Raw genomic sequence first — 22688 nt, forward strand, 5'->3', positions numbered from 1 at the left:
ATAATTCATGAGGCTGGCAAAGGGACTTTGGGGGGGGGGGAAGGAGCAGGCTGGGCTGGGGGTGGGGTGGGGTGGGTTGGGGTGGGGAAGGTGACGAGCTGGGGGGACAATTCTGGGCAGGGTAGGGATAGCGGGAGGGAGGCAGGGAGAGGCGGCGTGTGCATGTGTGGACCTTAGAGCCGCTGCTAACTGCCCTGGTGTGTGTGTGTGTGCGTGAGCGTGTGCGTGTGCGAGAGAGGGAGAGAGAGAGAGAGAGAGAGAGAGAGAGAGGGAGGGAGGGAGGGAGGGAGGGAGTGGAGAGGGTGGGGGGGAGAGATAAGAGAGAGAAGAGGAAAAGGAGAGAGGAGAAGGAAGGAAGAAGAAGGAAGGAAGGGGACAATACGATCATGCTGTGCTGTATGAGAAGAACAAAACAGGTAGAGCTGAAGATTTTTACGTTTCTTTCTGCTAAGAAATCGCCCAGGCTCTCGGGGGGTCCGTGGGGTGCGTGTCTGCCTTGCGTGTGTGAGGGGCTGGGGTAGGGGCAGGGGCAGGGGCAGGGGGGAGGAAATTTCAGCTGCTTTCAGCAGATGTCTCTTTTGCAATTCTTTAGCATCTTGCGACTGAAGGCTCTTTTCACACCCTTCAGCGCGACTGCTTTGCCTTTCCGGGGCTGGCGATGTGGGGAAAGGGGGGTGGCCTACGTCCACATTTGGGGAGCTACCAGGATCCCCCCTCTATTCTTCTTATTCTTTTAATTGTCAGCAGATGCATTGCCTAGGGTTTTCGGTCCGTGGATCGGAGGGTGTGGATGGGGGGTGGGGGGGCTGGCAGGAAACGTGATGATATCTGCCTCTACCTTGGAGATAAAGGAAGCAATTCTTCGTCTTAAGCCGAAAAAGAAAGGATGCCCGGTGAGCCTTGATCCCCGGTCAGAACGCTCCCTTTTGCTCACGGCTCCGATGAATGGGGGATGCTTTATGTGCATGTGCTGCGAGGTGGCTCAGAGGACAGGTGCATTCATATTTTTTTGTGTGTGTGTTACAACAAGCTGAGCAGGACTTAACCTGAAGCCTTTTTTTTTTTTCTTTTTTTTTTTTTTTTTCTTTTTTTAAACCTCCGGTATAAGGAAAAGTGTAATTAATTAATAACAAAAGCGTGAGCCCGGGGAGGGGAGAGTCACCCTCTTTGCAATACCCTCCATAGTACAACCAGTTAGCCAACTGCACCAGCTGGGAGAGAGACAGAGGACCACGCCTCTGTCAGCTCCCAACTCGGCTGGGATGAGGGAGGCTCGCGGTGTGAACCTGTTGGAAACCAGCTCATTCTCTTTACTGGTACCACCTGGCTTTTCCCGTCACCAAACGGGGACGCTAAGAAGATTTGGGTGGCGGCTAGTTTTCAGTGACAACATTTTCGTGACCAAAACGACAAGGAAATTTAATAATAATAATAATAATAAAAAGCTACATCATTTATCCCCCCCACCCCCACCCCCTGGCTCTTCCCCTTTTTATTTCATGTTAAGTCCAAACCTGCTCCTGCTCGAAAGAGCCCATTTTGGCTGAGCTCCTTGGACTTCCTTGGGAGGATCTGGGATTTATTCAGTCGGAACTTGGAGGCAGGAGCTGGCCCTGGGGATCTTCATAAGGCATTTTGGAAACTTCCCCTAATTATGAATCTGTAGGTAACGACAAAGAGCTTTGGTTCTGGGAGCAGAGCTCAACTCAGTGTGAGGTGTGGAACCACAGCGGTTACTTTCTATATGCATGCATTTCTGTGTCTCTTACAGTGGAGCACTGCAGCACTCGGGAGCAATAGCCTAGCACACTGAATGTAATTAACTCTGGTTACTACAGAGAAAATCCAGGTTAAGGTGTGTTTCTGAATGGAGATCCGTGCGTTATCAAACGAAGGAGCGATTTTGTAGAATAATGGGGAGGGGCAGGCGAGCAGGATGGAAAGGGACCCTGCGTCATCCCGTGTTTTTCCCCATGCAGGTTTCAAATGCTCCACAATTAACCATACGTTCACTAAAATCTGGAGGGAGGGAGGGAGGGAGGTGGTGGTGGCTGGGGGGGAGAAACCACGTTGCAGCCAGCCAGCAGAGCACGTTCAGCCGGCAAATACGGGATGAAAAGAGCAGAGGAGGCAAAGGCAGGCAGACGGAGAGGCAGAGTGACAGAGCAGTGGGCGGAGGTGCACAGCAAATTTTGAAATAAAGTAGGTAGCTCTGGGATTCTTCGGAGTCAGAAGACAGCTACTGGGGGAGAGGGGGGTAATTTTGCCCATATCGCCACAGGCTGGGCATTAATTTCCCGATTAATTTTCCGATGTGTCTGCTCTTTACATCTCGCTGCCTCCACTCCTATCGCTCTGTATTCGAGCACGCCTGGCAATGCGTGGCATGCAGGTATCCTGCTCACACGGAGTGCTCTCGCCGCACACTGTACATTAATCCACCGCATGGTACACACCCCTTTGCGCGTGCATGTGCGGCACGCATCCTCGCTCTCCGGCCGCTTGCCTCTGTACTACACATATATGCAGAAGCACACAGGCACTCGTTCGCACATGCTTTCTCATCCCCATGCAGCCATACATCCTGAATGTGCAGATTCTGTGAACGTTTCTGGGCTCAGAGCCCAGCTCCTGCTCCTGTACCTGAATACACACCAAAACTGCCAAACTGGCGATACATCAGCTCGGTCAGCAATGTGCTGATACATCAGGGGAAGCTTTAATTTGAAGGAGAAAAAGATCTCGTTTTTCAGCTTGTGCTCTTCCTCTGTCCCCACCCAGACCTTTCACAGAAGGAAAAAAAAAATAAAAAAATAAGGAATAGGTTCTTCATGACAGACAGGAGCTTCCTTCCCAAAATAAAGACAGCTCTCCTCAAATTATTTTTTGGGGGAAGCCCTCGGCGTCCCGCCTTTCTGGCAGTGAAAGAGCAGGATGCTGAAATTACAGGCTTGGGCGTGGAAGAAAGCTTTTCATATCCATGTCTAGGTGTGCCTGTATGTGACTGCCCTCCCACCCCTCACAGACAGATACGTTCACACGCTTCTACCTTGCGTGTTATTCTTTCTAGTGGGTGCGATGCCAGCGTGAGCAGCGAAGTATCTGGCTGGCTGTGCCCACCCATGAGAGATGTAGATCGCTCGGTGTTGTCATTTCTGCCCGCAGCTGACGGCACCTCTGAATCCGTGCCCACAAAAGATTCGGCTAAAAGGAAGCATACCCAAAAAGGCGATTTCTGAAAATCTGAGGTAAACCTTTGCTGCCAGGAAGGAGGTGCAGCCACAGAGCTGGGCACTTAGATAGGTGGCTAGGAACGCGGGCGTCGCACGCACCGCACCGCATCCTCGAACAGATGGGCGTTACGGGGGTATGTGCTCAGCACCGGCTCGCATGAGTGATTAAACAATAACCCGCAAGCAGGTTTCCCACTTGTGGGTGCGATGAGGCTCATTCATCACCCGCCGTATCCGATGGCTTCCCTCCTGCTCTGCGTCCCCTGCTCCTCGCCCCAGCGCTGGCGAGCCGGCGGCTGCAAAGGTTTAAACCTGCCACACCCAGCGAGGCGAAGGAGGGAGGGGGGGGCGAGGCAGTCTGCATTGCTTTCCCCTTCCACGCGAGCAGCATGAATAAACAGGGCTGTACCTCTAAAAGATGCGGCTTAATGCAATCGGAGAAGGAGGAGGCATTAGGGAAGTGTTTTCAGCGATCGCAGCCAGCCGGCGAGGTGTCTTGTCGCTTCAGGAACTGCAGAGGTGTGCGGGAGGGAGGAAATGGTGAAAAAGGGAGAGAGCGGGGAAGATGCACGCGGAGTTCAGGTTCTGTTGCCTCAGGATATTAAAATATCTCCGACCTCATTTAGAATAACTCCATTATGATGCAATGCGTGGATGCCTCTACACTTGCAAGGCATGGTCTTGCCTTTAAACACCGCCACGGAGGGAGGAAAATGGGCATTTTAAGGGAAAGGTGGCCATCCACGCCCCTCCTCCCTCCACTTGCCAGCGTGGTGTAAATCACCACAGACCATTGACTTCAGGGCAGAGGCACTTCATCTGCACCTGGGGAGAGCCTAGCGGCTGCCTCTGCCTTTCTGAGAGATGCTGGGAGGTTTCTGCGCTTCTTTCGGTAAACAATTGCTGCATGGGAGTTTAATTACTTCAGGTCCTTACTCTGTCTCTTCCTGGGGCAATACCACTGGGATTTCTCCTGAGAAGAGCGTCTCCAGAGAAACACCCCATCGCCCTGTCCTCCTCCGCTGCCTCTGCCGACGATTAGGGGCATTGATTTCTCCTAGATCGCGTAATGTAGCTGTTCTTAATGGCACAGGCAAGCCCCTTCCTCAGGAACTAATTGCAGGCAGAGTTTCCAGGGGGAGAAGGGCAGCGGTAATGCTTGGTAGGAAAGAAACCAGTCTGTTGATACAAATTGCCACGTGCTCCTGAACAGGAGCCCCAGTTGAAAGCAGTCGGTGCCCATAGCTGCACCCAGGCATCCCCGCTGAGCAGGCCTGTGCAGGGCTGGGTACACGTGTGTAGCCTGAGACACCAACACGTGTTGTCTGAGGGCTTGTCCTGCCTGATGCTGAGAGGATCTGAGTTATCTCACAGCTGCTCCTGCCTCAGGATGAGGAAATGTGCCCCTGGCTGCCCTGCCACACCGAGAGGGTGGGCATCGCTTGGGCCTCCCGTGTCGTGTGTTAAGCAGAGTAGTATCTGCCTTGCAGTCACAAGTTGTGTGGAGCCTGGGCACTGCCCCAAGCTCAGCTGAGTCTGAATCCAGTGCTTGTGCTGTGGTGGGTGAGGCCTTCTCCTGCAGAAGGGTCACTCCGGCTGGGAGCCCTCCTCCAGTCGTGGGGCTTTCTCTGATGAGAAGACAAAAGTGCAGAGAGGCTTCACCTCGGGTCTGCTCTCACTTCAGGCCTGCTGTCATGGACACTGAAATGCCATTCCAGGATCTAGGAGCTGCCCCACGCAGACATTGCTCTTCCTCCTCCCCATTTCCCAGAGACACCATGTGGAGGGAGAATTCCCTGCTGCCCAGAGCTGCCAAGTTGCAAAGCCTTCTTGTGCTAGTGGGAAGGTGGACTTGGCCCTCTGCCCACTGCAAGATAAAAGCAGGCTGATAGCCTTGCATGACGTAAATCAAGGGTGTGTGTACCTGCTCGGGTTCACTGGCCTCGTGCCTAGAGGCATGTGCTCCCCGGGGCAGCTCTCTCCTGCTCCACGTGTGGAGGAAACGGAGCGTGTGTGGGACTGCTGGGCTTTGGGGTGAGATAGCATGAAGCAAAAGAGCCTGCTTGGTTTTACATCGAGTGCATACAACCTGGGACCTCTGCATGCTGCCTGTGGTGCATTAGTGCTGGTGGTGCATTGCTGACTGTCATTTGCTCAATCCACGTGTTGCATCCTGCCCTTTGTATAACTCTCCTCTTGCCCCCTCCTCCTTCACATGTGACTGCCCCTTTCTGTTGCTTCAGGCTTCCTCCCTACACAGGGAAAGCTTATTTTGGATTTGAGAATGAGTGCTAGCTCTGATGACAGATCCAGCCTAAAGCCATCTCAGTTTGGGAAACCTTTTAATGGCAGCTCGCTGTGTGCTCGTGCCCTTTGGAAGTCACTGTGCATTTCTCCTGTTTGCTGTGAGGCTGGCAGGTGTCAGGGATGGATTTGGCAGCAGATCACATCTGGCTGCACTTGAATTCAGAAGAACCAATGGCCAACTGTAAGGCAACAGCCACAGCCCGCTAGCTCTATACAGGGAGCTATGGGGCTGGTTAGGGGAGGTTGGCCATCTAGAAAGCCCAGTGGAATATTTATTGGCCTTGCTGGTGGAAATACCAGAATAGCAGAGCAGGTATCCTGGTGAAACATGTTTCAACAATTGAAGTCCAAAGTCAAAGGCTGAAATCCACCCGCATTCGCTTCATCTGTAATTCCAAGATCCTCCCGAGCACGCCAGGAGATGTCATGTAACCTCAGCGCTCTGATGGCCTCCTGTGGAGAAGGTGTTCATATATCCTTGGGGCTCTCTCTGTCACCTGCTGAGTGTGTTTGTAAAACTGCACAGCTTTTCACGGTTGCAAGCACCACAGGCTAGTAGTTAGTATATAGGAATGGGCTTGGGGAGAGCTGGTTTCTGTTCCTAGCAGTACTATTAACCTGTTTTCTGATTTAATGTAGGCATAGTTTTTCTGCTTGTCATGGCCCTCTCTGCAAGGTGTTTCTTTAATTTGGAAACTAAATAATTAGTGTGTGAAAAAAGGGATTCAGATGCCTTCAGGTGAAAGGTGATTTAAACAGGCAAAGCATTGCTTTATCCACCCTCAGTCACTCCCACAAGTCTGGGCTGTTCACTAGCCATTTGAGTTCCTCTGACACAAACCATTGATCTTCCCACACCCAGGTTTTATCTCAATGAGCCAGAGCTTGACAATAGGGCTACAACTTTTCCCCTGCCCTTCACCAATGTGCCAGCTCCTCCCTACCAGCACAGTGCACCAGCCTGTGTAGCCTACAATATGTGTGGGGTGGAGAAAGTGTCATGAAAATACTCATTTGTTTTGCATATAACAAAAGGAATTTGTGCTTTTAGAGTTACACTGATCCTGCTGTCTCTTCCTGTTATTCATTTTGTCTCTTCCCCCATCTGTTCTGCTCCTTGCCTCCTTCTTGCTCCCTTGACCATGCGGTCCTCCTGCTGTTTCTTCTCTCCTCCACCTGGGTACCAGCCCTCCATTAAGCTGTGCTTCCTGGGGACTCCTGCTGGCAGCATCAGCCACTGCCATCAGGGTCCTTTTCCCTTCACCCCTCCTGACTCTGGTATAAGCAGGGAAGCTGGTAGGAGGGGAAAATGCACAGGTTCTTCCTTTGTGCTTCCACTTGGCCTTTGTAGCATCCCCAGATCTCTCTCCTCCACTTGGGCAGCTGTCACAGCTGCTGTAAATGAGCACAGAGGCAGCAACGTGGTGCATCCTCACCTCTCACACTGCTGTCAGCATAGGTGAAAAGTTGCCCAGCCCCAGCAGACAGCTGGGGAGGGGCACGACTCCCGTAGGAGCAATGCAAGCAACACAAGATAGTATCACCATTCCTGCTTTCTTGAGGGTTCATGCTTCCTCTGAGCTTGTCCCTCAGCTACTAATGCCCCTCGTGGGTGCCAGGGTGTGGTCCAGCTGTCTTGCTAGCTCAAAAGGATGTGCTGAGCCTGGCTTCCTCCCACCAGGGCTGATTGGCTTTGATTCCTCGAAAGGGGAGCCAGGATGTACTTATCTTCTTTCAAATTATAATCAATAAATGTCAATCCCATTCATTACTCGTCTTACTTCTAAAGTTTCTTGAATTAATTCCAGTCATAATCGTGGTATATATTTATAGAAAGCCAGGACATCTCACAATATTTAAACGTTATCTCTGTAGCAGACATCTTTCTCTCAAGGCTGCTAATTTGTAGAGCTAATAGGCTCTGGAGGAATCTTATTCGTTTGGTGTGACTGTCCCTCAAATTTAAGGATACAGAGGAGTGTGTTTGGATCTAGACCCAGCTCTGAAGATAGTTTTATTCCGCTCTTCTCATAATTGCCTAGGCATGAAACTATAGTCTCAGGAACTTCTGTTTTTTATCAGTTGGGATGGTTTTTAATAATTCATGAAGTCCAGAAAAAATTAGTTTTGATTACTCTTATAGTTAAGACTTATCAATTGGCATCCATTTCTTTAGACTATTCAATGGAGGCTAATCTATTTATTTTATCAGCAGTATCCAATGACCTTATAAATCTGCAAAGTTAAGTAGTCAAGGGTGGGGAGATTGCGGCAGCATGGTGCCCTGCTCTTCTCTTTTGTCTACCCACAGCTTTTGGAGCCAGTTATTCAGTGGTGGACTTACAGATAGTTTAATGAAAATTACCCAGGTTTGGAAAGGTAGAGCTAAAGAAAGAAGGATGATTTGTTGATTTGCTGAAGTAAATCTTGCAGGTATTTAGTTTCATGTAAAAGCGGGGTCCCCTCCTGCAAATCACCTGCTGAAAAAATGCTCCACTGTGCTTGCGGGGTGTGGTGTGGCTGGGAGGCTGTACTGGAACTCAGGGGAGTTCAACAATGGGGAACTGATGTAAAGGAGCTTTTAGAAGCTGGACCAAAAGCTTGCCCTCAGCAGGGACACTTCACTGTAGACTAGAGAGAGCTGCACTGAAATGGCACTTGTGTTCCTCAGAACCAGCGACAGCTTTCTTAGGTTAGGATTCCCTTCTTAGCTTATTGCACTGGAGTAGTCAGACTGGCAGCTTGCAAAGGCCTGGACTGAGTCAGAACCTGTCAGAATGGAGACTTTTCCTGATTAGAGACAAAAAACAGTATTTTTAACCCTTCCTGCTGTTTGCATTTCCAGTGGAAGACCCAGAGGAACATCAAACCCTACGTAGAGTTTTGAGGACAGACACCCACAACAGAAAACTGATGTTTAATGTTGACAGAACCTTTAAAAATGCAATAAAAAAGCATGGCAAGGATGCAACCAATCCCACTTGAAGCACAGGATCTGCCAAAAGGCCCTTCCTTTGTGTCCAAAGGCCAGACAGAAATACCAGCTAGAAGAGATTCAATCCTGAGAAAAGGAAGAATGGAGCAAAAGGAAAAAAGATGTTCCCCCCAAATAACTGAAGAACTGAAGCTAACCAAAACCTTCATGAAGTAAACAGAATTTGGATCACTTCCAGAGGATAGTTAGAAAAGTTAATATGTGAATCAATACCTGACACTCCCTCTTACATGGTAGAATTATAGGCATGCAGGAAAAAGAACCTCCCATTGTGATGCCAGTGTACATGACTCTGTGGAAAACAAAAGAATTGACAAATCCATGAAAAAATAGCCCCAAAACCTTGTAAGATCTTTTAGCAAATCTTCCTTTAAAGTTAATTCTGTTTTACAGTTTTATTTTATTTTATTTTATTTTATTTTATTTTATTTTATTTTATTTTATTTTATTTTATTTTATTTTATTTTATTTTATTTTATTTTATTTCCATTTAAGTCATATGATTCTACAAGACAGGAAAAGATACCATAACACAATGCCTTATCTTGTAGAATTTCATTAATTTTTAATTAGGGTGTGGCTGAAAAGAGGAGTCTGAAGTATATCACAGTTATTTTACCATTGTTCTGAACCCAGAAATAAGGGATTTATACTGTAGAGCTTCCTTCCTTTCTAACTGTGGAGGTACCTCAAGTCCCGGGATAATTACACATACACCTATAAAGTCCTCTAAACATTTAAAGACTGCTTACTGGCATTCTTAGATGATTCTTAGTTTTATAAAAAATAATAATTAGCTGAATATCTACTTACCAGCTAAGCTACTTTGGGATCTACAAACCAAGTATTCTTCTGGTTGCTCTCCCTGAGCAGCCAAAATGGGTAAGTTTGTCAGGTGAAGCATCCACACAGAACGTACCCAAGACGAAGGGAATGTGCTACCTTCCTGTCATCCAGAAACATTTTTGTTAAAATATTCACCCAGGAACGTGGTGAATGCACCTTTTCTCCCTCAGTAGATCTGAACCCCCATCTCCAAAGAGAATGTGCTATTAGGCTACAGAATATGCCGGGACCCATTTTTTTTGCAGTGTTTCCTGTGCACAGTGACCTGTTTTGCACAGAAGAATCAAATATTAATATGGCCAGAGGAAAGGAGGGAAAGAATGTCATATTACCTTAGTGTTTATGATACTCATGGAGGGGAGGGAAGAGCTTTGCTTAAAACTTTACATCATGCATTGTCAGTAAGGTCATGGTGCTTAATGGCCATTTTGCATGTCTCCAGCAACATGGGTCACTGCTAGTAGATGGCTGGGACCATTAACAGTGGCCACGAAGGAAGAAGATCAGGATCTAGAAAAGGGGTAGAACAAGCCAGGATATACTGATGTGAGATGGTTGATTCAAATCTTACTAGTTTATTTACAAAGCTAATGGAAGCAACCTCTGAAGCATCAGGTATGAGAGTTTTGAAAACTCACAAGGGCTGGGTGAGGTGTCTGAAAGCTGAAATAAAAGCCAAGGATGAGATAAAAAAAATAAATAAATTACAGACTACTCAGTTTAACTTCATTCCTGGGGGAAAAAAAAAAAAAAAAAGTGGAAATAATCAAATAAAGAAGATGATTAGGAGCCAGCACAGATCTGTCAAGAATAGATCATGTCAAACTAATTTAGCTTTCTTCTATAACAAGCCTTGTGGATACAGGGGAAGTAGTTGTCATATCTTGTCATTTTGACATTATCTCACAAGCTTTTATCATAAGTGAAGCAAAGAAACATGGTCCAAAGTAAAACATTACAGCAGGGATGCAGAACTGGTGTAGCTAATCCCACTCAGTGAGTAACTCTCACTGATTTCCTGTCGAAATAGAAGACTGTATTGAGTGGGTTGCCACAAGCTTGAGCTGTGGCCTGTTAGTGCATAATGTTTTCATTAAGTACATTATACTTTATATTTTAATTTCAGCCTGGATCACTGGCTAGAGGAAATGTTTTTTAAATGTGCAGATGGCATGAACCAGATATATGTTGGCAAAAATTACTGGAATTCAAGAAAATCTTGTCAAGACAAGGACCTAGTTTGAAAAGCATCGGAGGGAATCCAAGTTACTCTGCAGGGGAAGAATTAACAAATTGCACCCAGCTGCCCATGGGGGCCAACAGGACAACTATCTGTCCTTCAGGAGGGGAGACAGGATCTGTAGAGGAGCACAAGTTCATCTTATGAGGTTGTGCAAATGGGGAAATAGGTTGTAAGACACATCCAATAAGCCTTCAGCTCTGCTCAGCACATGTAAGTCTCAGCTGAAATAGCAGGCTTTGTTCTTCACTGCACTTTAAGAAGAGTATGGTCCAGTGAGGGGGAGTGCAGACTGGGACGATGAGAATTGCTGGAGGTCAACAGAAGTGTAATCTGTAAAGAAAGATTGAAATAAATTGTGTTTTCTTTTGTTTTCTTAAAAGGAGTAGGGATGAGAGGACTCAGGATACTAGTCTTCACATACATAAATGACAAGTGCAAGAAAATAGGAATAATCTGCTCTTCATATCCAGAGTGGATAAAACAAGGAGTAATGGTCTTTAATGGGCTGTCAGAATGATTCAGACTAGGCTTTAGGAGGAGTTTTCTCACCAAAAGGATAGTGACACACTGGAGTAGATTGTCTGAGAAAGCTATGGCAGTCACTGAAGGGCTGTAGGAGGTACTTCTGAACCAGAGGATCAGAAGTATATCATACATTAACTAAATGGTCTCTTGTGGTTTCCCAGCAGTATTTTCTATGATTAATATCAAATATTCAGTGAAGCAAGAACTGGATCAAATCTGTCCTTTTGCAGAAGAGCGCATAACCAAATGGTCTATCAAGCTATATTTACTTCTGTGCTCTCTTTGTCTCTGGCCTCCTGTGTATTTATTTCATCCATGAAAAAAAAAGCCTAAGAGCTTAAGCAGTAAAAGCTAGGAGCACCTTACTCTGAATAGGCTTGTAGGGGGAAGGTAAGACTTGAGGTCCTTCAGGTACAGTGAAGAACTGAACTGACATCTCCCATTACTTAGGTATGCTAGTGTGATCACTGAGATGCTAGATAAACACCTATCAACTGCATGCTGTCAGATAGGACTAGAGCTGTTGTCCTTTTCTGGGCTGAGATTCAGGGCTTGGAATCCAAGACAGAAAATGCTTCCCTGATAACCAAGCAAGATGCCTAAGATAAGAGCAAGATGCCTAAACACAGAAAGTTTAGATGCCATTTTGTCTTCAGCATTTAATATAGGCAGGTTCAAAAGATTTATTTGCTGTATTATGATACTGAGGTGCCTAGTTCTCCCCATATTTTCTGGAGGACTTAAGGCTATGGTTTCTGCAAGGCATCTCATCTTCTTCCTAGACTAGCTTCAACATCTGTCTTCTGAACATGGACATCTGCTGGAACTCCACACTGGGATTCCCTTTTCATCATCCTCAGGAGAGGATTGTTACAAGGGATTTATCAGTAGGTGACTTCTTCTACCTGCCTGGAATAAATTGTCTCAAAGCATATATGTGGCTCAGAAACTCCCAACTGGAGTGCTGCACCCCTACTAGCACTCACCTTTAGTGCTTAATCCCCTCCGCTCCCATTATGATGCGTCCCAGCGGTAGCTGGGAATACTAAATAAAACATGCTGAGACATAACATTAAAGAGACTTCACCTTCACCAGATACTTTCTCATACAGCAGAAGAAATACTGCTGCACAAGAATGTAGGAGAAATAAAATTGACCTGTAGTATCTTCTGTTATCACGTGCTGAGTCCATACAGCCCTCAGGAAGATATCCTTTTCTAGGTTCTTCCAAAGCCTCTGCACAACACAAAAGCAGGAGCAAGACATCCTGCCTGTAGTCAGGATTACCCAGCTTTTGGGGGATGAGAAGTTTGAACAGTCAAAGACAGTCTTTACAAACTACATGGATTTTTGCTGAGCTTTTCCTGTTTGGATAAGAAGTTTCTTGGTAGGGATCTTCTTCAAATATGCATTGTGATTTTTTATTTTTTATTTGGCTATATCTGAGGTTGATATTAGAAGAATAAAGTTTGGAAAGCGCACTAGTTTTGCAGCTATTTAATAAGCAACTGCTGTGAATTTATAATACAAGGAGAGAGAAAGCCATTATGATTTCAAATGATGGAATTTCCAATTTTCTTTCTTTTTTTTTTTGCAGTTTTAAAATAGGAAATGAAGCGCTTTTTTAAAGCATACATTGAGTTTTCAGTCAGACGCTTTGGATGTAGTCAAATGATTAACTGAAAGAGTTGCCAATCCCTCTCTAATTTGCCTTCCCTCATGTACAGGCATAATTACGTGGTCCTTAATTATATGGTCAAATAGTGGTATATATATTTTTTTCAATAGGATCGCAGCCTCATTCAGTGCACAGAATGGGATATACTTAGGGACTGAATGGGTTTTGCCATAAACGAAGGTGTTTTCTATAGTCTCCTGTTTCACTTATTGCCAATGATGAAGGTTGTGTATTGAATTGGGCAGGGGGCTGTTCAAAAGCAGAAGAATGGTCTCATGTTATGGCAATTGAATACTGCCCCTGAACCTTCCCTGCCTCTTGCCACAAGTTCCAATGTGATACTGAAAAAGCCATATAAATGAGGCTTTCCATGGGTGGCCACTAATTGGCGTGCTCTCATTCTCTGGGTTCTCAGCCTGAGACACCTGGGGTCTGACTTGCCGAAATGCGGAGCTGGTATTGTATGGAGGCTGCTCCCAGCATGCACAGAGCTGGGGAAATGCTAATCCACTGCATCTCAATCTGGGGACACAAAATTAGTGGGTGCCCTGGACTTTTTGGCATTATCCTCTTCGTGTCTGATTTCAGTGGTTGTAAAGCAGAGGCAACAACCTCACCTGCCTCCCCTGTGAGAACATCTGTTAAGGCTCGTGGAGCGCTGAGATGCTGCAGCAAAATTGCTCAGTGGAAAAGCCTATGAGGAAATCAGTAATTCTGTATTCAGTGCTGGGTTTCAGATGTATGGCAAATAATGCACTTCACCATGCCTGAAATTAGGATGAAGGGAAAATGCTGAATGCACCCACTCAGTGAGCTTTGTCTATCCTTTGTACTAGCTGGGGTGGGGAGGACTTGCAGGAAAAAAAAAAAAGTGATATGATAAAAACTGTCATCAGGCATATGCACAAAGGAGTAAAAGCAAGATTTCAGAGGTAGTCTCCATTTTATGTTTTCTACTTCAGCCTTTAGCATGTGCCAATGAAGATGATTTTAAGACAGGCTTTTTATGTAATGTGTGAGTCACGGTACTTTGTGCTTGTGCCTATGAACAATGGCTTGCAGAATAAGTGGACAAAAATGGGCCAAATGTGTTGTTACTGAAACTAGTGCTGTTATTTTTGCTTGGTGCCACAAGAAGTCATTTTAGACTCTTAACACATCATTACTCCCTGTTATTACTCCCTTTGCAAGTGTGGAAACTGAGGCACAGAAGAAAGTGGAATCATCTGTCTGTTTTTCCCTCTATATGCTACCTGTAGTGCTTACACTAGTATTTATATGCCTTGAATTAATTAATCTAGAGATAACGGGAAAAGTACTTTTTTTTTTTTTTTTTTTTTTTTTTTTGCTTCTTCCCTTCCCTTGTATCTCGAAGAAGCAGCTTGAGTAATGTAAATCATTTGGTTGCTTCATTTACTGGTCACTTCATGTTTATGTCTGTGGAAATGGGGCGTGCATCTGTCTACAGAGAAGGGCTAAGCTGGAGAACTGAGGAAGCAGGAAGGTCTATGGTTTTGTAGGTCCTGTGTCCCAACCTCGATGCTGTTCTCTTGAAGCTTAGGCTCCCTTTGTTACCGTGGAGGGTCTCCGTGAGGGGAGGTTGTGCTCAGTCTGCCTGGAACACCAGCTCCAGTTGAGGATGGGCTTAAGAGAAAGATCAGAGTCTTCAAACAGGGATTTACAGGCAGGCAGAGAAAAGGTGGGAGCCTCGTTGATCCATGGTCATACACTTTTATTAATGAGAGCCTGCTTGGGGTTGTTACTGTAGAGACTCTGAACACCTGCACGCATGAGATGGGACACAGGTTTCTGGCCAGGCGCAGGTGGGAATTTTTCCCACCGTTGTTACATGTGTTGGCTGCTGATGAACCGATGCACTGCCTCTAAGGCCTCAGTGCTCATGAATTATCTCCAGAAAAAAAGTTGGCTTCTCCCACAGGGACACAAAGCAGCCTGACATGCTCAGGGGAGAGTTTTGTCTTAACGGAGCCTGAAATGGAAATACAGAAATCCCAGTGCAGAAATCCCAAAGTCTGTGAGTGAAAGGAATTCACCCACACTCTGATAGCATGGAAGGAGACTTGTGCCTGTGTCTGTTCTCCTGATACATGTCAGCATGGCATGACACTGTAAACCCCAAAAATCTAACTACTGGTTATGACTTGAAGCCGATGCCCTATGAGGGCACCCCATCTCTTATTTTGGGGACCTTCTGCTTGTCATTGCTTGTCATGGCATCTCAGGAGACCTCCTCCCGCTCCTCTAGTTAATCCTCTGGCTGTCAGCAGTGTTGCAGGCTTGATGGTCAAGGCTGAGTGATCTGGAGAGACACTTGGCGGAGGTGGCCAAAAGAGGAGGTTCTGGTGCCAAGTCTGGGAAAAGGACCCTGCTCCTCTCCAGTTAAGAGTGGAAGTGGGGAGGCTGTCCTCATGGGGAAGCAAGAGGCCTGGTTGCAAAGTGAATCTGTGGCTGGCTCTCTAAGCCAAACCAGATGCATGTTTGCCAAGAAGGTAATGGAAACAAGACTTGTGGTAGCGTTTGTGAGGTGGTGGGGATTTTGTGGTCTTTCGTAGACCTGACCCTGCAGAAAGGCAAATGTATTCCCCATTGCTCTGCCTCCTCATATCCAGCCCTGCTCAGCCCCATCTTTCACGTGTGATCCATGGCATCTCAGCTTCACACAGCATGGTAGCGTTGCTGCCGACATCTCCAACCTGTAATTTTTCAACTCATCTCTGGGGTACTTGCCTCAAAGCTTTTCCTGCTGTCAGGCGCAGCAGACGACAGAGTGTACTGAGTACCTCTTAGGGGCACCATGAAGAGCGATTCTGCTGTGTGGAAATCTGTGAAAGCTCCGAGCAGCACAGAAATGCCTGGAGATACTAATCAGAATTGGAGATGGGCACAGTTTTTAGGGAAAAAAAAAAAAAAAAAAAAAAAAAAAAAGCAAGTTGCAAGTACTGTGGTGTAAACAGGAGGTCAGTTGGCTGCCGGTGGCAGTGAAATAGCACTGTTATCCAGAGCATAGGAAAATGCTGAACAGGATTTCTGTCATGCCTTTGCTCCACTTTTATCAACATCCTGTGCTCTTGCCCTGCAGCACTCCTGCTATTCCAGCTCTGACACTGCAGGGTAGCCACTGAGCTGCTGAAAACCAGGCGAGGATACAGCTCATCCTTTGAACAAAGTAATTCTCAGTTCAGTAGCTTTTTGTACATATTAAATGATGGAATCTTTAGGGGGCTTTTCCCTGACGCAGTAATTGTGCATTCATTAAATTGCCGGATAAGACTTACTTCCCATTAATTTATTTTTTTGCTAAGGAAAACGTCTCATTTTCCACTGATAATCCTGCCTCTCCTAATTCAAGGATGGCCACCCCATGACTTTTAAGCAATTGAAGTATGACTCTGGCAATGGAGATATGTCAAATTACTGCCAGCACACTCTGCTGATGCTAGGACTATTTTTCTATCAGCATCTTCATGCAGGAGGATGGTCTCTGAGGCTTCTGAAGCCCACAGCTCCCAAAAGCCCTAGGACTCAGCTGGACACCTGGCCTCACCTCATCCCACATGGGGTGCTGGGACCCCAAGGATCAGTTGCTGTTTTCTGTCTGTTGAAAACCCCTCACCTGTGTTACATGGTAGGGCTTTGACACCTCTTGGGCATTGGCAGATGTAATCGTAGGCCAGTTAGTTTGAGCTCCCATGCTTTAATTCGTTGTGTTATAGAAAGTAAAAGAAACATAGCATTGGTTGAATTATCCTGCATTGCTAGGAGTGGAAACAGATCTGGACTTCAGATGCAACGTGAACTGGTATATGTGTGAAAAAGACCCCAGAGAAACTATATTAGAAGAAAGTTATTAAGGCTGCTAAGTCAAGTACTCAGAAATTAGCCAATACTGGAAAGGCAGTTGCCTGTGAAACCTCAGCATGGCCTCTTCTTGTGAGTGTGTTTCAATTCCCTCCTAATAACAGGAACACATCTTATTTTTTTTTCAAGGGATTCCTACCACATTCAGGTCACAGAATGGACAGTGCTCACTTAATGAGCAGTTATTCAATATTTTGTTCTCTCATACTATGTCTGCGTGTGACCCCACAGCTTTATTCAATAAACACTATTCAAACTCTGCTCTGAAATCAGAAATACTAATTTTCTCCTGAGCTGCCTTGTGATTCTGAGCACTTAGCTAACATTACTTAGTTAATCTTTGCAGTGCTCATATGAGATAACTGAGCATTTTACTACATTTTTGCAGATGGAGAACTGACACAAAGAGAATTTGGTCAGCAGGATTCCTTATTTTTATGTACCAAATTTGAGAAACAAAGGAAGTGAATTTTATTAGTAGTTTTTCTTTTTTTATGGTACATATCTGAAAACATCTCCCTTTAATCTCAGCTGCAGCTCTGAGCGCTCAGCATTGCTCCAAATCAGACTCAGAGTGTCTGAAGCCAGCTACTCAAAGATGAGGAACACGCAGCTAGGAGTTGCCCTGTGAAATGTAAGGGCCAGGATGACAGAGGACTTCTGCAGCAAAGGTAGGGCAGGGCTGTAGAAGAGCCATCTGTCAGCTGTCCTAACCCTGAGATCCTGTTCTTCTTTGGCAAGCCTCTGCCTCCTGAATTTTCATTTTCTACCTTCTGACTGAAAAAAAATGGGACCAAGACTTTACTAGTAATCCTTTTATTCCTCCGAGTTTCCTAAGCTTCAAATATCCAGAATTCCTACTAAAGCCTTAATTCTTCTTTAAGCTCCTTTGTTCTACTTTGCAATCTTTCAGCAGATATTTACAAGGCTACTTCAAAACAGTGTCAGGGTGTTATCAGGTAATTTACAGAACTGTCCTAACAAATAAGATTTATACAGGCAGGAGGCTAGTAGGTTTCTCGAAGAACCTTGGTACCTAGTTCTCACTGGTTTCAACAGGATTAAGGCAAATAGGTATTTGTGAAGAGCCCACCACTGGTTCCTCAAAACCTAGTTTTTTAGTTCCTCATTCAGTCAACTTTATGCTGACCCACTAGAACTAAAGCATAGAAATGTGTACTAAAACGTTAATAATTCATGAATGTTTGTAAAGTGCTGTGAAAGTACAATCTAGAAAGCAAGCATCTGGGAGGACGAGAGGAGATGTGTTATATTTTCTTGAGGCTTCAAAATAATTGTTCTGCAACCAAAGCAAAATACAGGGAACTTTTTTTTCCTCTGCATTGCACTGAGATCAAAATATTAAGTACCTGAAAGCCCCAATAGGTTCTCCAAGTCTACACTGAATGCTCTCAGATGTTACTAGTGATTAGTCAGATCCCCATGCCCTGAGTTAGTGACTGTTCTGGAAGAGTTCAGAAAGCGTTTGTGCCTTTGGAACTCATTCTTTTCTGGAAGGGCTCGAATGACTCTTGTTGAATTTAATCTCTTTGAAAATATTCTACATCCATGCTTCATTTCTGATTTCATTTCAACAGAATTTAGTGAATAGGTTATGCAGACTGACTTCAGGCAGTAGATTTCTTGCATATTATTGACGTACTCCACTATTTATATACATGTATCTGTGTGTGTGTGTCTGTGTCTGTGTGTGTGTTTGTGACATGCCATTTGTGATACTCATGATACGGTTTCCTCTGTCTGACAGGAAAGGAGAAAAAATAGAGTACAAACAAACAAATAAAACCAGAACACTATCCCACAAATAACAGAAAAGCCACATTCCAGAGCTGAATAGGTAATCACTCACTGCAACAGCATTTGTGGGATTTGTGTCTATTTTCATGGCTGAGGCAAAAATTCATCTGAAAAGTGGGATATAACAATGCCATAACCTGGCCACATGACATAGACATTTGCATACCTGTAATCTTTGCTTCGTTTGAGCAGACCTACAATTTGCCTAACTCCAATTTAGGAAGGAGTAAGTGTTGTAATTGTTGATGGTCAATAAATTGGGTTGGCAAGATCCAGTTTTGTCTTGCGATTTCCTGATGAAGCAGGAATTATGTCTTCTGCTAAGCAGCAGCTCTATATTTCATATGGTGGTAGGAGAAAGCAAGCTGGTCCCTATAATATCTGAATTCTTTTTCCTCTGAACCAGCATGTGCTGCCTGAGCACTTTCTTGTGCTCAGCACACTCCCATTGTCTTGCCTCCTGTTGCTTGTTTCATGGCTTCCTTTCCCAGCACCACAAGGGAGATATATCCCAAGGATGTAGAAATAATAATTATTGTCATCATCATAAATCCTCGTGCATTTGGCTCTTCTCACAGTGGGCACCTCTCCCTTCATCTGGAAGCTCACTGTTAGTACAATAGGAGCCCGGATGGAAACTCTCTGAGAACCTCTGAAAAGTGGTTGGCTTCCTTCCACTCCATCTTATTTGTCCTAGCCTGCTTCAGCTATCCAACCTCTTGACATCCTCAGAAAACTTCTAAATGTGCTGAATAGCATCTGGGGGAGGCTGACGGGAAACAGAGCAGTCAGGACTGTGTTTAACAGTCAGCATGGCTTGCTATCTATCTATAGGATACTCAGCCATTCATAAGTTCCCCCAAACTTTTTTATTTTGCCTTTTTTTTTTCTTTTTTTTTTTTTTTTTTTTTTTTTTTTCACTGAGTTCTTAGCTATTTTCGTCACCATCCATGTTCATGGCTGCAGCTTTTTCTACTGCCTTTGGGAGTCTGATCCACACACGGATTTATTTTTAGCTACGTCGCTAATTATTATTTTTGTGAGTGTAGTGTTTCATTATTCATTAAAGCTGGGGAGACATTTTAGTCATTTCTCAGTAGAACAAATGTGAGTTGTGTAACCAAAGTAAGAACTCTGATTAGGAGTTAAGAGAGCTAGGAAGAATGGCCTGGTAAAGGAGGATGGTATGAAAGGTGAGAGCTACTGACATACAAAGGAGTGTTACTAAGAAAGCAGAAACAAGCTGTTCTCAACATAGACAAGAAGCAGGAGGCTGAGTGAAACTCTGGAAAGGAGTTATTTAGCTCACCAAGGGAATAAGCTGTCAGAGAAACCCAGAGAATCATCTTTGGGGGAAATGCCCAAAGACTGATAAGAAACACTGCTCTTGCAGGGTTGGTTAAATATGAAGAAAATCAGTCCTGCTGCAGTGCACAGGGAGGGCTGAGAGGGCACTGGAGAGGATCCAGCTGGCTGTCAGGGCTTTCTAATGATTCGCTCCTCACTCCGTGACAGAGCTGTGCGGTGTGAACTGGTCCTTCCTGGCAGAAGATGAAACACTGCTCACTTTTCTGATGTTAGACTGTCCATGCATGCGTCCCAGTTCTTTCTGTCTGTCTTTGCGCTGGACCATGAAGGATGAAGGTGCTGTTCCACAGGTTCTGCTCAGGATAACGACTCACTTTCCATACCACATCTGCAGCAGAACAGAAGGAAGTGGAGGGAGCTCTGTGCCAGCCCAGCCATCTCCTTGTTCTCCCCAAGGGTCTTCTTTTCCCTCATCACCTCTGCCAGGCAGGCTGCTGAGTAAAGCCTTCCACAAGGAGGGCTCCAGGGGTACCTGGATGTACAGTAAGGTTGTGTTACAGATGTACCAGATACAGGGATCTAAACTGAGTGCCTGGGGAAAACACATTGCCATGCGCGGTGCATTGAGGCTCCTGCCATGCTTCCTGACTGAAGAATGGAAAAAAGCCAGAAGACTTTAGGACCAAGATGTGTTGAGCTGTTTGAAGCCCTCTTACAATAACAACTTAAAAAGACGGGATGCCCAGGCAGTGAAAAACTGGAAAGACAAAAGAGCACACCTACAGTGGGAAGCTTAGGGCAATCTCAGAATGTCAATTAGATGTGTCTGTGATATACTAGCCCTTAGGAGAGGTGATTCCAAACACTTTTTTCTTTTCTTTTTTTTTTTTTTTCAACTTGTATTCACCTCTATTCAAAATGTTCCTTTTGGCTGGAGGTTTTTATAGCACTAACTTAGCAGTGTCCACAAAGGGTCTATCTCAGCATGCACTGCAGGCTTGCATCCCCCCTTCCCCTGTTTCAATAGAGTTGTATACAGCGGAGAAGCAAAGTAGGAAACAAAATGGCTTGAAGCCACATGTGCATTTCCCATAGCTCAGTGCCAGTCTCTAGAATAAGTGATTAAGCCCTGAGGCTGCTCAGCCTCACGTTCAGCTGCCCGTGGCCCCAAAGGATCGTTCCAATCAAAGCCGTGTCTGTGCTCTGGTGACAGTCCCACCTGAAGGACAGGAGAGGGGTAAGGCACAGCATCAAGCCTTGGGCGCTCTGCCACTCAGCAGTGACAGCAGCAATCACGGGCTTGGTTCATCAGCTTTATGCCCCCCCAGAACACACCGAAGCAGCACAAACGGTGCGTGGTCTCAGACAGACAAGCCCAGGTTCTTGAGCTGTGTCATACAGGCTCCCCCAGAGACCTTTTCAGACTCTGACAGACGCTCGTGCCTCCTTTCAGGATGTTCTTATCCTGCGCCGACAGGAGGGAATAGATAAGAGCACAGCTTAAATATTGCACAATCCTTTGTCTTGCTACAACACCATGCATTTGAGACTCTTGCAACACTACAAATGCTAATTCAATTAGATTCAGAGCCCTTTTGGAACATAACAATGTCCTCTCTCCCATGTAGCTTGGAGCAGCAGACCACAGAGGTCTTGTGAAAATTACCCCTGGTGAAAATGATGTTGAAATCAATGGGATTATGCCCCCACTTTAACCATCCAACATTGCATTTGGCCTTGAAATTCCAGTAAAATCTCAACGCAATTGTTTGTTAATAAGCTGTAGAAACTTCAGGATAGGAGGAACAGAGAGATAAGGCCTAGGTTTTCTCACGGTTTGCTGTGCCAGCAGTATCCAATAGCTCATAGTGGGCCCACAGACCTATTCCTCTGTGTGATATCTCAAGGGCAATTTAACTTAACAAAGGTGAGATTAAGAATGAAGGAGATAGGGGACCTCTCTCCTTTCTCTGCCTCTGCTTGCACATTAAACACAAACAAGGAAGGGGGAAAAAAAAAAAGTAGGTTGAGCAATTTCACAAAAAGATTCCTGTAAGGTCTCTGACACCCAAGACGTGCTGCTGCTGTGAAAAATTCAAATCTATAAGAGGTGGCTATGTCTTACCCATTGCTTGTAGTGAGTCCATACCCGTGCTGTCATGAGAGCCCTGTTTCCTGCCCTGCAGATCATCTGTGGGCGACCATCAGCACCAGTGGTACTGCTGAAGTGAGGGTGGGTAGAGGGAAAGGCCAGGGCAAGCCAGAGGCAAAAGTACATCCATATGCATGATGGCAATCTCTGGGTCAGGCAAACCCAGATGGGCACAAAGAGCCAAAACACAAATCACAGAACTGGGCTGCTGTGAAGATCAGAGCCAGAGCTCAGTGCTGTCATTCCCTGCCTCCAGCAACAAGGCTGACCCCAGCCCTAGTGGCGCCAGGGCTGGTGTTAGCGAGGTCAGGCAGCACCACAGAGCAAGAAGCTGAGCCAGTCCTGGCTGGGAAGGAGAGGCAGGGCCACCGAGACCCACTGACCTCTTCAGAACCAGAAGCTGAGGAAAAAAAAAAAAAGTTTCTCAAGTTATGTAGGAGACCTGCAAGCCTGGTTGAAGCCTGGTTGCTTGGTTGCTCTGGTGGTTTGAAAGGTTGCTGTCTGCTCCCTGGGGAGAGGGGAAGCTGTTGGCTGGAGGTGGTGCTGTGGGTTAGGCTCTCTTTCAGGAGGTCTGAACAAGAGGATAATGAAGAGTAAGAAAGCAATTCTGACTTTACTGCCCTTGCCAGATCTCGATAAAGAATGCTGGTTGTGACTTCTTGAGTGGTGAAGTGGTGAGGGATGCGAGGTCTTGTTGAAATAC

The 22688-nt window shown here is 45.7% G+C and overlaps 1 protein-coding gene across 1 annotated transcript in view; it reads left to right on the forward strand.

Moving 5' to 3' along the window:
- The first annotated feature begins 298 nt into the window (after positions 1–298).
- GAP43 (growth associated protein 43) overlaps positions 299–22688 on the forward strand; it is a 53469-nt gene continuing 31079 nt past the window's right edge. Inside the window, exon 1 of the mRNA XM_084512030.1 lies at positions 299–416. Within this exon, the coding sequence (XP_084368156.1) occupies positions 387–416 (30 nt within the window). The 5' untranslated portion in view covers positions 299–386. The remainder of the gene's footprint in view (positions 417–22688) is intronic.

The sequence above is a fragment of the Aythya ferina genome (genome assembly GCF_964211825.1).
Source record: "Aythya ferina genome assembly, chromosome: 1".
Lineage (NCBI taxonomy): Eukaryota > Metazoa > Chordata > Aves > Anseriformes > Anatidae > Aythya > Aythya ferina.